General features: G+C 42.8%; 1 protein-coding gene across 3 annotated transcripts in view; it reads left to right on the top strand.

Moving 5' to 3' along the window:
- The window catches only part of LOC143808719 (cytochrome P450 2C14-like), a 564,240-nt gene that overhangs the window by 483,176 nt on the left and 63,581 nt on the right, over positions 1–17,483 (top strand). For all 3 annotated transcript variants that reach the window (XM_077291651.1, XM_077291650.1, XM_077291652.1), the window contains 2 exons: positions 8,193–8,342; positions 15,306–15,466. In XM_077291651.1, coding sequence (XP_077147766.1) covers positions 8,193–8,342; positions 15,306–15,466 — 311 coding nt within the window. The remainder of the gene's footprint in view (positions 1–8,192; positions 8,343–15,305; positions 15,467–17,483) is intronic.

Raw genomic sequence — 17,483 nt, 5'->3', positions numbered from 1 at the left:
CGGTAAACATCGGGTTACTAAGCGCGGCCCTGCGCTTAGTAACCCGATGTTTACCCTGGTTACCAGCGAACCTCGGCATCGCTCCAGCGCCGTGATTGCAAAGTGTGACCGCAGTCTACGACGCTGGAGCGATACTCATACGACGCTGCGACGTCACGGATCGTGCCGTCGTAGCGACGAAAATTGCACGGTGTGACAGTACCCTTAGTCCTCACTTACAGTACTTTTCTTAAATCTATTTCCAAAACTGTCACACGTAAGTTAAGCATACTCAGAGAGATGACCACATCATGGATTCCATTCTGAAAGACGGTATTAGAATCGTATCAAGACGAGCTCTGTTGTGAATTAGACTTTTTGGCTCCCTCTTGTGGTTACTAGTGATATGACTCTGGGATTTTCTTCCCTCAGTTTGCACCCAGCTGGGTCGTTAGTTCAGGGGTGTTGCTATATAAACCTCCTGGATCTTTAGTCCAGTGCCTGGCATCGTTGTAATCAGACACATTCTGTTTGCTCCTATCTGCTGGTCCTGGTTCATGCAAAATTAAGCTAAGTCCTGCTTCTTTGTTTTTTGGGTTATTTGCTTGCTCTCATTTTTGTCCAGCTTGTACTAAATGTGATTCCTGACCTTGCTGGAAGCTCTAGGGGGCTTGTGTTCTCCCCCCGGGCCGTTAGACGGTTCGGGGGTTCTTGAATTTCCAGTGTGGATATTTTTGATAGGGTTTTTGCTGACTATATAAGTTATCTTTCTATATTCTGCTATTAGCTAGTGGGCCTCTCTTTGCTAAATACCTAGCTCATTCTTATGTTTGTCTTTTCCTCTTACCTCACCGTTATTATTTGTTGGGGGCTTGTATCCAACTTTTGGGGTCTTTTCTCTGGAGGCAAGAAAGGTCTTTCTTTTCCCTTCTAGGGTTAGTTAGTTCTCCGGCTGGCGCGAGACGTCTAGAATCAACGTAGTTACGTTCCCCGGCTGCTATTATTTGTGGTGCTAGGATTAGGTATATGGTCAGCCCAGTTACCACTGCCCTATGAGCTGGTTTTCTGTGTTTGCAGACTTAGCAATTATTCCTGAGACCCTCTGCCATTGGGGTCATAACAGTATGCCAGGCCAACATTGAATTTTTAATGCATTGCTGAAGTGGGATAATAAGAAAGGAAATTCTGAGTTTTTTTTTTTTTCTTTCCTCTCTTCCTCCCCTTTACCTTTGAGTGGCTTGTGCTTGCTGCAGACATGAATGTCCAGACCTTGATTACAAGTGTAAACCAGCTGGCAGCTCGTGTGCAGGGCATACAAGATTTTGTTACCAGTAGTCCTATGTCTGAACCTAAGATACCTATTCCGGAATTATTTTCTGGAGACCGATTTAGGTTTAGGAATTTCATGAATAAATGTAAATTGTTTCTTTCTCTGAGACCCCGTTCATCTGGAGATTCTGCTCAGCAAGTTAAAATTGTTATTTCTTTTTTACGGGGCGACCCTCAGGATTGGGCTTTCTCGCTAGCGCCAGGAGATCCGGCATTGGCAAATATTGATGCATTTTTTCAGGCGCTCGGATTGCTTTACGAGGAACCCAATCTTGAAATTCAGGCAGAAAAAGCTTTGCTGGCTATTTCTCAGGGCCAGGATGAAGCTGAAGTGTATTGCCAAAAATTTTGGAAATGGTCCGTGCTTACTCAATGGAATGAGTGTGCTCTGGCCGCAAATTTCAGAAATGGCCTTTCTGAAGCCATTAAGAATGTGATGGTGGGTTTCCCCATTCCTACAAATCTGAATGATTCTATGGCGCTGGCTATTCAAATTGACCGGCGTTTGCGGGAACGCAAAACCGCTAATCCTCTGGTGGTATTGTCTGAACAAACACCTGATTTAATGCAATGTGATAGAATTCAGACTAGAAATGAGCGGAAAAATCATAGACGTCAGAATGGGTTATGTTTTTACTGTGGTGATTCTACACATGTTATATCAGCATGCTCTAGAGGTCTAACAAGGGTTGTTAGTCCTGTCGCCATTGGTAATTTGCAACCTAAATTTATTTTGTCTGTGACTTTAATTTGCTCTTTGTCTTCTTACCCTGTTATGGCGTTTGTGGATTCAGGTGCTGTCCTGAGTCTTATGGATCTGTCATTTGCCAAGCGCTGTGGTTTTGTTCTTGAACCGTTGGTAAATCCTATTCCTCTTAGAGGTATTGATGCTACGCCATTGGCGGAAAATAAACCACAGTTTTGGACGCAGGTAACCATGTGCATGACTCCTGAACATCGGGAGGTGATTCGTTTTCTTGTTCTGCATAAAATGCATGATTTGGTCGTTTTGGGTCTGCCATGTTTACAGACCCACAATCCAGTCTTGGATTGGAAGGCAATGTCTGTGTCAAGTTGGGGCTGTCATGGAATTCATGCTGATTCCCCGCCGGTGTCTATTGCTTCCTCTACTCCTTCGGAAGTTCCTGAGTATTTGTCTGATTATCAGGATGTATTCAGCGAGTCCAGATCCAGTGCTCTGCCTCCTCATAGGGACTGTGACTGCGCCATAGATTTGATTCCAGGTAGTAAATTTCCCAAGGGAAGATTATTTAATCTGTCTGTACCTGAGCATGCCGCAATGCGTTCGTATATCAAGGAGTCTCTGGAGAAGGGGCATATCCGTCCTTCCTCTTCCCCTCTTGGTGCGGGATTCTTTTTTGTGGCCAAGAAGGACGGATCTTTGAGACCTTGTATTGACTATCGGCTTCTGAATAAAATCACTGTTAAATTTCAGTATCCTTTGCCTCTGTTGTCGGACTTGTTTGCCCGGATTAAAGGTGCCAAGGGGTTCACCAAGATAGATCTTCGTGGTGCGTACAACCTTGTGCGCATTAAGCAAGGAGATGAATGGAAGACTGCATTTAATACGCCCGAAGGTCATTTTGAGTACTTGGTGATGCCTTTTGGGCTCTCTAATGCTCCCTCAGTGTTTCAGTCCTTTATGCATGATATTTTCCGGAAGTATCTGGATAAATTTATGATTGTTTATCTGGATGATATTCTGGTTTTCTCTGAAGATTGGGACTCACATGTGGAGCAGGTCAGGATGGTGTTTCAGGTTTTGCGTGAGAATGCTTTGTTTGTTAAAGGCTCAAAGTGTCTCTTTGGAGTACAGAAGGTTCCCTTTTTGGGGTTTATTTTTTCCCCTTCTGCTGTGGAGATGGACCCAGTCAAGGTCCGAGCTATTCATGAGTGGACTCAACCCACGTCAGTTAAGAGTCTTCAGAAGTTCTTGGGTTTTGCTAACTTCTACCGTCGTTTTATCGCTAATTTTTCTAGCGTTGTTAAACCTTTGACGGATATGACCAAGAAAGGTTCTGATGTTGCTAACTGGTCTCCTGCAGCCGTGGAGGCGTTCCAAGAGTTGAAGCGCCGGTTCACTTCAGCGCCTGTTTTGTGCCAGCCTGATGTCTCACTTCCCTTTCAGGTCGAAGTGGATGCTTCTGAGATTGGGGCAGGGGCCGTTTTGTCACAGAGAGGCCCTGGTTGCTCTGTAATGAGACCATGTGCTTTCTTCTCTAGGAAGTTTTCGCCTGCTGAGCGGAATTATGATGTTGGCAATCGGGAGTTACTGGCCATGAAGTGGGCATTTGAGGAGTGGCGTCATTGGCTCGAGGGTGCTAAGCATCGTGTGGTGGTCTTGACTGATCACAAAAATTTGATGTATCTCGAGTCTGCTAAACGCCTGAATCCTAGACAGGCCCGCTGGTCATTGTTTTTCTCCCGTTTTGACTTTGTGGTCTCGTATTTACCAGGTTCAAAGAATGTGAAGGCTGATGCTCTTTCAAGGAGCTTTGTGCCTGACTCTCCTGGAGTCGCAGAACCAGTTGGTATTCTTAAAGAGGGAGTTATCTTGTCAGCCATTTCTCCTGATTTGCGACGCGTGTTGCAGAGATTTCAGGCTGGTAGACCTGACTCTTGTCCACCTGACAGACTGTTTGTTCCTGATAAGTGGACCAGCAGAGTCATTTCCGAGGTTCATTCCTCGGTGTTGGCAGGTCATCCGGGAATTTTTGGCACCAGAGATCTGGTGGCTAGGTCCTTTTGGTGGCCTTCCTTGTCACGGGATGTGCGGTCATTTGTGCAGTCCTGTGGGACTTGTGCTCGAGCTAAGCCTTGCTGTTCTCGTGCCAGCGGGTTGCTCTTGCCCTTGCCTGTCCCGAAGAGGCCTTGGACACACATTTCCATGGATTTCATTTCTGATCTCCCGGTGTCTCAGGGTATGTCTGTCATCTGGGTGGTATGTGATCGCTTCTCGAAAATGGTCCATTTGGTGCCTTTGACTAAGCTGCCTTCCTCTTCCGATCTGGTTCCTGTGTTCCTTCAGAATGTGGTTCGTTTACACGGCATTCCTGAGAATATTGTGTCTGACAGAGGATCCCAGTTTGTTTCCAGGTTCTGGCGATCCTTTTGTGCTAGGATGGGCATTGATTTGTCGTTCTCGTCTGCCTTTCATCCTCAGACTAATGGACAAACGGAGCGAACTAATCAGACTCTGGAGGCTTATTTGAGGTGTTTTGTTTTGGCAGATCAGGATGATTGGGTGACCTTCTTGCCGTTGGCTGAGTTTGCCCTTAATAATCGGGCTAGTTCCGCTACTTTGGTTTCGCCATTTTCTGCAACTCTGGTTTCCATCCTCGTTTTTTCTCGGGACATGTGGAGCCTTCTGACTGTCCTGGGGTAGATTCTGTGGTGGATAGGTTGCAGCAGATCTGGAATCATGTGGTGGACAACTTAAAATTGTCACAGGAGAAGGCTCAGCGTTTTGCCAACCGCCGCCGCGGTGTGGGTCCCCGACTTCGTGTTGGGGATTTGGTGTGGCTGTCTTCTCGATTTGTTCCTATGAAGGTCTCCTCTCCTAAATTTAAGCCTCGCTTCATCGGTTCTTACAAGATATTGGAAATCCTTAATCCAGTGTCCTTTCTCTTGGATCTTCCGGTTTCGTTTGCCATTCATAACGTGTTCCATAGGTCTTTGTTGCGACTCTACGTTGTGCCTGTGGTTCCTTCTGCTGAGCCTCCTGCTCCGGTGTTGGTTGAGGGCGAGTTTGAGTACGTAGTTGAGAAGATCTTGGATTCTCGTCTCTCCAGACGGAGGCTTCAGTATTTGGTCAAGTGGAAGGGCTATGGTCAGGAGGATAATTCCTGGGTGGTTGCCTCTGATGTGCATGCAGCCGATTTAGTTCGTGCCTTTCACGCTGCTCATCCTGATCGCCCTGGTGGTCTTGGTGAGGGTTCGGTGACCCCTCCTTAAGGGGGGGTACTGTTGTGAATTAGACTTTTTGGCTCCCTCTTGTAGTTACTAGTGATATGACTCTGGGATTTTCTTCCCTCAGTTTGCACCCAGCTGGGTCGTTAGTTCAGGGGTGTTGCTATATAAACCTCCTGGATCTTTAGTCCAGTGCCTGGCATCGTTGTAATCAGACACATTCTGTTTACTCCTATCTGCTGGTCCTGGTTCGTGCAAAATTAAGCTAAGTCCTGCTTCTTTGTTTTTTGGGTTATTTGCTTGCTCTCATTTTTGTCCAGCTTGTACTAAATGTGATTCCTGACCTTGCTGGAAGCTCTAGGGGGCTGGTGTTCTCCCCCCGGGCCGTTAGACGGTTCGGGGGTTCTTGAATTTCCAGTGTGGATATTTTTGATAGGGTTTTTGCTGACTATATAAGTTATCTTTCTATATTCTGCTATTAGCTAGTGGGCCTCTCTTTGCTAAATACCTAGCTCATTCTTATGTTTGTCTTTTCCTCTTACCTCACCGTTATTATTTGTTGGGGGCTTGTATCCAACTTTTGGGGTCTTTTCTCTGGAGGCAAGAAAGGTCTTTCTTTTCCCTTCTAGGGTTAGTTAGTTCTCCGGCTGGCGCGAGACGTCTAGAATCAATGTAGGTACGTTCCCCGGCTGCTGTTATTTGTGGTGCTAGGATTAGGTATATGGTCAGCCCAGTTACCACTGCCCTATGAGCTGGTTTTCTGTGTTTGCAGACTTAGCAATTATTCCTGAGACCCTCTGCCATTGGGGTCATAACAGAGCTCCCACTCTGGGAAATGTTTTATCACCTAGATTTTTGTATTCTAAAAAGACTAAAAATCATTCAGACTGGTCATCTACTACAGGTTGTTTCAAATGCGGATCGCATTCGTGTAAGACTTGTACTTATATGAAAAAAAAAGCATATTTCAATTGTTCACAAAATTTAACCACTTTTCCCATAAAAAAATTTCTTAATTGTAATTCTGATTATGTGGTTTACATTGTCGAATGTACTGAATGTAAATTGTCCTATGTTGGATCTACTATCAGGAAGTTCAAAGAAAGATTCAGAGAACATCTTTACGACATAGTACATCCTACACTTCGACACGTATCCAATGTATCCAATAATTTTATAAAAAATCATAACAGGCACACCACGTATCATAGAACATTTGCCATTGAACAGATACATAAAGATATACGAGGTGGTGATAGGGAAAAGAAGCTGCGTGATAGAGAGGCTTTCTGGATCTTCAGGCTTAATACCGGAGCCCCTTTAGGGTTAAACCTTAGGAGAGAGATTATGCTCCATTATTAATCAGTCTTGCGGTTTTTCTTAGATCTCTTTAGTTCCTTCTAAACTTGCATGTTCCTTATAATTACTCCTGTTAATCAAATTGTAACACAGCTTTATTTGTTCACTTTGTTGTGCTTATTTAGGATTTAGTCACATCCTATACTTATTTTAATTGTATTCACCTGCTGTGAACCTTTTTTTATTGCAACCCGTGTTCCCATCAGCACACTGAGGACTAAGAGCATGCTTGTGCTCGAAACGCGTCCAGTCGGGTGTTGGTTACTCTCCCCTACCGACTATGCCGGTCATGTCTCAGCAGCGTTTTAATATGTACTAATAAAGTTTCTACATTTAATTCCTGGAGCTGGAACCATTTCTTCTTTTTCAATACGTTGATCAGCGTTGTGGCAGCAACACTTTGTCTCCGTGCTCGGACTAACATTTACCACATCGGATGGAAGAATAAGGGTGAGCTGAAATATATATTTTTTTCTTTTGTGTTAAAACCAATAAACTACCTATTGGGACACAATGAATTATAAAGCTCCTCATTCTTTACCCCAGCTGCTACTCTACAGAATAAAGCCAAAGCAGCCGCATCCATAGCGTACATGATAGCGGTGGTCATGTGCGTTATTCATGCTACCGCTTAATTTGATATCTCGAGCTGCATTCTCTATTGCACAAACTTTAAAGAGTAATTAAATATATTCAGCAAATATGCAGAAATGGATACAGCCGGGGTAAGCTGAGAAAGTGGACACATCAGTAAATCCCAAGATCACTGGCTCTGGGGCTCTCTACTGTTTATTCAGTCCACAAATAGGCAGCTGGGGGCCATATATTGAGCAGCTAAGGTAACATATGAGAATCAACAAAAAGTTAAAGGACATTTCATACACTTATGGAACATCTACAGTATCTCACTAATGGGATCTTCATCCAACTTGAAATCAAGGTACTGAGGTATGCCGCTGTCATAAGAGAAATGATCAGATTTTCCATGCATTTTGTATACGATTTATGTGCATCTTTGCACTGAAAACAGTGTGCAAAGGGGCTTTTTTTTCTCGAGACAGATGTGGGTTCCATTAGTGATGCATATGTACTGTATATTTATGGTATATAATGTGGTAAGGAGCCATAAAGGGCATGGATAACAGGTCAAGGGGCCATACAGTATCCTTGCATATTGCCAATTGCCATTCAATTTTTGTCATGCTCCATTAAAGGGTGCCTCTTGGGGAGACCTCTGTAATATGGCATCATCCATATCCACCATTTGGTGACAGAAGATAATTCTTTAAATGGAGTTCTATTTACAAAGTGATAAAATTCCCTTCATGAATGTCCCCAAAGATGTCTGATCAGGCATTGTGTATAAATGTAGTTAATGAGAGCCAGTGGAATGAGTAGATGGTTGCTCAAAGTGACCATTGCAGGCTTGATAGTGAATGAACAGAAAGTCCATTGTAGAGTCATTGACATCTCAATTGGGTTCTTTTTCGTTATCTCATAATTTGGGGTTCTGTTTTCAGCAAAAATCTTGTTCATACAGGAAAATGTCTTCCATAATATCACTTATGGAAATAACATGAATTTATTGCATTCAGGTGTTGTCTTCTCGAATGGAGAGAACTGGAAAGTGATGAGAAGATTTGCACTCTCCACACTGCGAGATTATGGAATGGGGAAGAGAACCATAGAAGACAAGATCATTGAGGAGGCCGAGTGTTTAGTGCAGAAGCTGAAATCATATGGAGGTGAGAGGATCATGTCAACAAATTTGTAATGATGGAGGACTGATGAAAATAATGTATGGAAGCAGGGAGAGTGATAATTATAATCTCCTGGGCCTCAGTGCAAACTCTTACAGAGTCCAACATAAAGGGACCTTCTGGGTTATTTTAAGCTTCAAAGTTTAGAATTGCCAGCAACGTCTGTACTTTCTGATAGAAAGAAATGACTGCTAGAAATCACTCAACTGAAATAAAAAATTTTGTTAGGAAATTATAAGGGTTAACAGTTGACCAGCAATTTTTCATTTTTCCAACACATTTTTTTTTTATTATTATTTAGGGACCAAATTACATTTGAAGTGACTTTTAGGGGTCTATATGACAAAAAATTACCCAAAAGTGACAAGATTCTAAAAACTGCATCTCTCAAGGTGTTCACAACCACATTAAAGAAGTTTAATAACTCTTTAGGTGCTTCATAAGAAGTAATGAAATGTGGAAAGTAAAAAATGAACATTTAACTTTTTGCTTAAACTTCAGAGTTTATTTTATACCTCAATTTTTTTTATTTTCAAATTGGTAAAAGGAGAAAATTGACCCTAAAACTTGTTGTGCAGTTTCTCCTGAGCATAAAGATACCCCACATATGGGGGGAAACTATTGTTTGGATGCATGGCAAGATTCAGATGGAAAGGAGCGCCATTTTACTTTTAGAATTTAAAATTTGCTGGAATAATTAGCGGACACCAGGTCGCGTTTGGAGAGCCCTTGATGTGCCTAAAAAGTGGAAGCCGCCCAAAAGTAACACCACTTCAGAAATTAGACCCCTAAGGGAACTTATCTAGATGTGTGGTGAGCAACTTGAACCTCCAGGTGCTTTACAAAAGTTTAGAACATTGAACAGAGAAAATAAAGAAATCACATTTTTCCCCAAAAAAATTCTTTAGCCTCAAATTTCCATTTCAACAAGGGTAACAGGAGAACTTGCACCATACAATTTGTTGTGCAATTTATTTTGAGCATGCCGATATAACCTATGGACAAAAACTACTTTTTGGGCAGGGCTTGGAAATGAAGGAGAATCATTTGTCTTTTTGAATTCAAAAATTTGCTGGAATAATTAGAGGACACCATGTAGCAAATGGTTGAACCCCTGATGCGCCTACACATTAGAAACCCAAGTAACAAGTAACACCATTTTGGAAATTCATTTTTATTAGTTTACTCAGGGAACTGATATAGATGTGAGGTGAGCACCTTGAATCCCTAGGAGCTCAACAGAAATTTATAAAGTTAAGCCATGGAAATAATAAAAAAAAAAATTCCCCCAAAAATGCACATTTAGCCCCAAATTTTGATTTTCACAATTGTAACAGGTGCAAATGGACCCCAAAATTTGTTGTGAAATTTCTCCTGAGTACGCAACTACCCCATATTTAGGGGAAAGCTACTATTTGGGTGCACAACAGGACTCAGAAAGGAAGCAGTGATATTTTGGAACACAGACTTTGATGGAATGGTCTCCGGGTATCATATCGTGTTTGGAGAGCCCATGATGTGCTTAAACAGTGGAATCCACCCACAAGTGATGCCATTTTGAAAACTAGATACCTCAATGAATTTATCTAGTTGTGTGGTAAGCAGCTTTAACCCCCAGGTGCTTCACAGAATTTTACAATGTTGACCTGTGAAAATGAAAAAAATTATATTTTTCCCATAAAAATATCATAAAATCATAATCATAGGAGAAAATGAACCCCAAAATTTGTTTTGAAATTTCTCCTGAGTATGCCGATATGTGGTTAAAAACATTTTTTGATGCACAATGCAAAGCTCAGAAAGGACGAGGTGCCATATTGGAGTTCAGATTTTGTTGGACTAGTTTGAGGATGCCATGTCACATTGACAGAGTCCTTGAGGTGCTAGAACAGCAGAACTACAAGTGGATCACGGAATTTTATACCATTGGGCAGTGAATAAAAAAATAATTAAATTTTTACCGTAGTTTTTGCCCCAGATTTAACGTTTTCACACTGGAAAATCGTTAAAAATGTCACCAAAATTTGTCCTACAATTTCTGCTGAATGTAGAAATATACCATATGTGGCTGTCCAGTTTTGTTTAGCCATACGGTGAGAATTGGAGCACATATTTTCCTAGAAAAGTTTGTGGATTCCATATACAGAACTCCTAAGTGGTAGAAAAGAAAGATCCCCCCTCAAGTAACACCATTTTGGAAATTATACCCCCTTGGGAGTTTATGTACAGGTGTAGTGACGATCTTGATTCCATTGTTGTTTTCCAGAAACAAGTAACAGTGGATGTTGCTAAGTGCAAATAGCAAACTGCCGTTGTAGTGACAAGTATGTTATTGTGATCAGTACGTTGTAGTGGCCAGTACGTGGTAGTGCACGTACATTGTGCCCAGCTCATGCACCTGTAAATTAGACGAGCTCTCATCGCTACAGAAATGCCAAATATTTAGATGCTAACTGAGGTTCATGCATACTGTGATACTCAGAAGAGAGGGTGGCATTTGGATTTGGGAGCAGAATTAGCTGAATTTGTTTTGGGGGGTGAGGAGACATTTCACTTTTTCAGAGCCTTGGTACAAAAATTAACGTGAAAGCCACCTATATTTCCATTAACCGATGATGGTTCTGGTGCTCTACGCTGAGCACTACCATCACGGTTTCCATCTAAATCTCTGAATAGCATGATTCAGATGAATCTCCTGAGGGTGCGATTCACTATAATGAGGCAGCAGAGTTAGTCTGGACTATGTCTGGCCTCTGTTCAGCATTGTCCTTTTTTCAGAAGGGCACAAAACTGTGGCAGACCGCGCTTTATGTACGCCTTAAAAGACGGTCACCGCCGGACCATAGGCCAGACATCATCCACATTGACTCCATCTTCCTCATTATAGGGAATCTTCTGCCGGGGGTTCTCTCTGAATCATATATTTCAGAAGAAATATCTTCTATATCTATCCTCAAAACAGGACAATTCCAAAAAGTATTAGATATGTCCCCAACCTATCCACAGTTCCTTCAGCAGAGGGAAGAATGAGCAGGATATATTAAACTGAGTTTTTGTGGCGTATAATACCACCTTGAAAACCCTTTATAATGCATTTCCTGTAATGTTGCACAAGATGTGTCAGCATATATGATATCAAGAGCTTTTAACAGACGGTCAGTATCAACCTGAAAATCTAACTCCTTCTCCCAAGCCCATATGTGTGAGCCTTTAACTAAGGTCGGGGTCACAATTGCGAGTGTGATGCGAGAAACTCACGCAAGTATCTCACACCAATACCCGGCACTGCCGCCGGCACTCGGACTGGAGCATGCAGCTGCATAGAAATACATGCAGCCGCATGCTCCGGTCCGAGTGCCGGCGGCAGTGCCGGGTATTGATGTGTGTTTCTCGCATCACACTCGCAAGTGTGACCCCGGCCTACAGAGGAATCTTCATTGAATTGTTGATATATGTTCTTTGTTTCCCAGAAAGGAGCAGCTAAAGGATTATTTAGTAGATTAGTAATTATTAGATAGGAATTTAAATGAGATGCCTTTCTTTCTTTTAGAAAAGAGTTAATGAATTGCCAGTTACCAAGTTCCATATCCGAGATCTCAAATTCCTGTTGTAAATTTTGGAAGGGAATTAGTGAGTCACTCATGACAATGTCCCTTAAATTAGCGATAACTAGTTTTTTCCATGATGAAAGATTTAATTTAGGAATCAATATTTCTAATACCTCTAAAGGTATGGTATGTACAGTTGTGCAGAAAAGTTTACATACCTTGGCAGAATTTTTTTTTTCTTGGCCTTTTTCCAGAGAATATGAATGATAACACCAAAACTTTTTTCCACCTATGCTTAGTGGTTGGGTGAAGCCATTTATTGTCAAACTACTGTGTTTTCTCTTTTTAACCCCTTTTTGATGTCAGGCGTAATACTACGCCGAAGTCGGACTTCCTCCCTTTGATGTGGGCTCCGGCAGTGAGCCAACATCTTTCCCGATACATGTCAGCTGTTTGAACAGCTGACATGTGCCCGGAACAGCCACGGGAGGAATCGCGATCCACCTGCGGCTATTAACCCTTTACATGATGCTGTCAAATGCTGACAGACCTCTATGGTTGTCACTGCCGGATTGCTATGAGCGCCACCCAGTGATCGGTGCTCATAGCAAGTGAGTAGTTCTACTACATAGAGGCGACCTGATCCTCGCCTCTATGTAGCAGAGCTGATTGGGTTGTAGCAGCTTCTAGCCTCCCATGGAGACTATTGAAGCATGCCAAAAGTAAAAAAAAGTTTTTAAAAATGTATAAAAAAACATATATATAAAAGTTCAAATCACCCCCTTTCGCCCCATTCAAATTAAAACAATAAAAATAAAATCAAACATACACATATTTGGTATTGCCGTGTTCAGAATTGCCTGATCTATCAATAAAAAAAGGATTAACCTGATTGCTAAATGGTGTAGTGAGAAAAAAAGACAAAATGCTAGAATTATGTTTTTTTGGTCTCCGCAACATTGCATTAAAATGCAATAACGGGTGATCAAAAGAACGTATCTGCACCAAAATGGTATCATTAAAAATGTCAGCTTGGCATACAAAAAATAATCCCTCACCTAACCCGAGATCACGAAAATTGGAGACACTACGGGTATCGGAAAATGGCACAGTTTTTTTTTTTTTTTTAAACAAAGTCTGAAATTTCACTTCTCCCCTATGCCTCAAAACTACTGGAACAACACGTCTACCTTGAACTGTCCTCCCATCTCTCTTCTTGCTCCCTCTTTGACCGCTTACAATCTGGCTTCCGGTCACACCATTCCACTGAAACTGCCCTAACTAAGGTCACCAATGATCTCTTAACCGCCAAGAGCAAGCAACACTACTCTGTCCTCCTCCTCCTCGACCTGTCGGCTGCCTTTGACACAGTGGACCATTGCCTATTATTACAGACCCTCTCATCCCTTGGCATCACAGACTTGGCCCTATCCTGGATCTCATCATACCTAACAGACCGGACATTCAGCATCTCCCACTCACACACCACCTCCTCACCTCGCCCCCTATCTGCTGGAGTTCCACAAGGTTCAGTCCTTGGGCCCCTGCTCTTCTCCGTTTACACCTTTGGCCTGGGACAGCTCATAGAATCTCATGGCTTTCAGTATCACCTCTATGCTGATGACAAACAGATCTACATCTCTGGATCAGATATCACCTCCCTACTAACCAGAATCCCTCAATGTCTGTCCACTATTTCATCCTTCTTCTCTGTTAGATTTCTGAAAATTAACATGGACAAAACAGAATTCATCATCTTTCCCTCATCTCTCGCAACCCCCCAACGAACCTATCCATTACAGTACATGGCTTCCCACTCTCCCCAGTCCCACAAGCTCGCTGCCTCGGGGTAATCCTTGACACTGATCTCTCCTTCAAACCACATATCCAAGCTCTTTCCACTTCCTTCCAACTTCAACTCAAAAATATTTCATGAATCCGTACATTCCTCAACCAAGAATCTGCAAAAACCCTAGTCCATGCCCTCATCATCTCTCGCCTTGACTACTGCAACCTCCTGCTCTGTGGCCTCTCCTCTAACACTCTCGCACCCCTCCAATTTATTCTAAAATCTGCTGCCCAACTAATCCACCTGTCCCCCCGCTATTCCCCAGCCTCTCCCCTCTGTCAATCCCTTCACTGGCTCCCCATTGCCCAAAGACTCCACTATGAAACCCTAACCATGACGTACAAAGCCATCCACAACCTGTCTCCTCCAAACATCTGTGACCTCATCTCCCGGTACTTACCTACACGCAACCTCCGATCCTCACAAGATCTCCTTCTCTACTCCCCTCTTATCTCCTCTTCCCACAATCGCATACAAGATTTCTCTCGTGTATCACCCCTACTCTGGAACCCTCTACCACAACACCATCGAAACCTTAAAAAAGAGCCTGAAGACCCACCTCTTCCGACAAGCCTACAACCTGCAGTAACCACCGATCAACCAAACCGCTGCATGACCAGCTTTATCCTCACCTACTGTATTCTCACCCATCCCTTGTAGATTGTGAGCCGTCGTGGGCAGGGTCCTTTCTCCTCCTGTACCAGTTATGACTTGTATTGTAACATTATTGTACCTGTTTTTATTATGTATACCCCTCCTCACATGTAAAGCGCCATGGAATAAATGGCGCTATAACAATAAATAATAATAATAATTTAACTTAAAGTGGTGTCGCTGAAAATGACAACTCATCCTGGAAAAAATGCAAACAAATTAATATTTTATCTATATATTTATATTGTGCGAAAGCAGTAGCGCCAAACAAAATAATATTGTCATATTTGTTATAACCTGAAAAATAAGGTTAGCATGTCGTTTATACCACACTGTGAACATTTTAAAAACAAACCTTCCAGCAAAAAGAAAAACAAATGAAAAAAGTTGCAAAATTGCTACAGGATTTTTTAATAGAAAAAATGTATTAGAATTATTAAAAATTAGTGCAGCTTGTGTATGTGTTGCAAATTGTATTGCAAAAAGTCCTTTACCCATCCCATACATTTGAGATAACACTATTCAGATGATTGAAAATTATTTTGAGACTCAGAAATTTCTACATTAAGAGATACAATATCGTAATTTTCCATTAAAGGTTTTCTACAATATAGTCTTGACTGAAAGTGTTGTCACCCTTGAAATTGTTCCAAAAATGAAGTATTTCTCCCAGAAAATTATTGCAATAACACGTTCTTACAGCATGGCAAATAACAGATGGTCGGGCCTCCCATTCATGGAGAAATTAACTTCATACTTCCCTGTCAATAGTTAACTGAATATGTCCTTTATGAAACACACATATTTTGATTTTTGGTTATGGGCAACATTAAACTCTGTACAGATGGTTAGAAATATTGTTTGTTTAAAAAAAACAAATATTTTCTATCTTTTTAGGAAGGCCCTTTGATAACTTGATGAGTATTAATGCGGCTGTGACCAATATAATTGTGGCCATACTGCTCAGTCATAGATTTGAGTATGAAGATCCAACCATTTTGAAACTTATTGCCTTAGTTAATGAAAATGTAAGACTCATGGGAAGCCCCTGGATCCGGGTAAGTAAAAAATGAAAAATTATTATATTTTGCAATTTTCAGTGCTTTTTTGGATTACAATTATTGTCCTTGAAAAAATATGAACAAAGGGGATTAAGTATAATTATCACTGACAGTTCAAGAAAGTAAAAAAAATGATTCCCTTTTTTGTGATTGTGCTGACAGTTCTGTCATTTAAAGCACACATTATAACCAAAAATTATAATTGTGCAAAGTATGTAATGATGAAAGCAAATGCTTTTTGTTTAAATCTGTAGAGTCATGACTAACATTTTATTTGCTTAGGAATAAAATACTTTAAAAATGCTAGATTTTATTGCCCACCAAAGCCTAAAGAAAGCCCGAAGGAAGTATTAACAATGTTTATAACAGAATATGAGCTCCTTAAAATACGAAAAAGAAAGCAATGGGGAGCACCAAAGAACTTGTAATAAATCTGCTGGCATCACTGCATGGCCTCCCATCCCCCACCTGCATTACACTCAAACTCACTTATTTCTCTGGGCCTTGTTGTGACTTCTCTCTGCTGCCAGCTCCCTGCTGTGTGCCTCATGTCTGCTGTTTGCTCTGTGCATGCTCTGTCTGTGTGCATAAGGGGGTGGCGCCGGCAACTCCTGTTTCTTATTGAGTCTGTGTGCACCTTGCTAAGGTGTCCCTGGCCAATTGCCATGAGGCTTCCTGTATTTAAGACTTCCCCACCCATTGGTGGGGGCCTGTGCAACTTACTCCCTCAGACAGTTCTTAGCTGCTGAGGTGCCAGGCCCTGTCTCGCTTACTCTCATGTCTGTCACCCAGGGGGGTGTTGTACCCTGGTCTGTGTCCTGTGTAGCCACCCAGTGGGGCTTAGTACCCTGGCCTATGTCCGCCACCCAGAGGGGTGTCGCACTCTGTGGTTTTGCTCTCGGCTCGGCACTCTGTCTTGCTCTGCACTCTGACTTTGCTCTGCTCTCAGCTCTGCACTCTGTGGCTTTGCTCTCAGCTCTGCTCTCTGTAGCTTTGCTCTGCACTTTGCTTTGTACTCTGACTTTGCTCTGCACTCTGTGGCCCTGCTCTGCTGCTCCGCTCAGCTCTCTCTCTGTGGCTTCGCTTCTTGTGGTTCTACTTTGCTCAGCTCCTTGTGGTTCTTCCTGGCTCCGCTCCTTGTGGTCCTACTTCTCACATTCTTGGCCCTGCCTCCTGCGTTTCTGCTCTTGGCTCCGCCTCCAGCTCTTGGCCCCGCCTCCTGCATTTCTGCACTTGGCTCCTCCTTCAGCTCTCGGCTCCACCTCCTGTGTTTCTGTGCTTGGCTCCGCCTCCTGTGCTTGGCTCCGCCTCCTGCATTTCTGTTCTTGGCTCTAGATCCTGTGCTTTTGCTCTGCATCTGCTCTTGCGGTCTTTCTCTATCTATTCTTAAATCCTCCTGTCTGAACAGGTTCTTACCTGTTTTACATACCTGCCTGCAAACCGGTCCCTACCGGTTCTTCCAGTGTATCAGCCTTGTCCGCCTGTCCTGCCAGAGAGCGAGTCTACCTGCCTGCCTACCAGAGAGCCAGCCATGCCCGCCAGTGTCTCTGTTGTACCCGTCTGTCTGCCTGTATCCAAGCTGTGCCCACCTGTCTGCCAGAGTGTCAGCCGTGCCCGCTTGCCTGTTTATGTTCTGTTCCCCGGTGGGATAAGCAGCCACAGCCAGACACTGCCCTGGAGTGGTACCTGGTAGCTTCCTACTGTACAAGTCTGACCTCACCATCAGAGGCTCCAGCGAACATCTAGGAAGCTACTTAGTTACGCCCCTTCCAGGGTAGTTTGGTCTGTGGTCCAGTGGGGCCACACCCCCGCATGCCCGCGCCAACCAGTCTGGGCACAAGCGTGACAGAACTTTAAGAGATCCAAGGCAACAGGATAAATTTGGAAGTTGATATTCTTCTTCCTCTTTTTTCCATTTTTGTTAGAAATTTTTTTCAATAAAATTAAGAGGGGGAACGACATCGCTGATGACAAAATTGACCCTACCATCTAATTTGTAGTCTCTTCAAAGGGC

This window comes from Ranitomeya variabilis, chromosome 2 (assembly GCF_051348905.1).
Source record: "Ranitomeya variabilis isolate aRanVar5 chromosome 2, aRanVar5.hap1, whole genome shotgun sequence".
Lineage (NCBI taxonomy): Eukaryota > Metazoa > Chordata > Amphibia > Anura > Dendrobatidae > Ranitomeya > Ranitomeya variabilis.
Note: the sequence above shows the minus strand (reverse complement) of the source record. Positions and strands in the feature narration are given on the sequence as shown.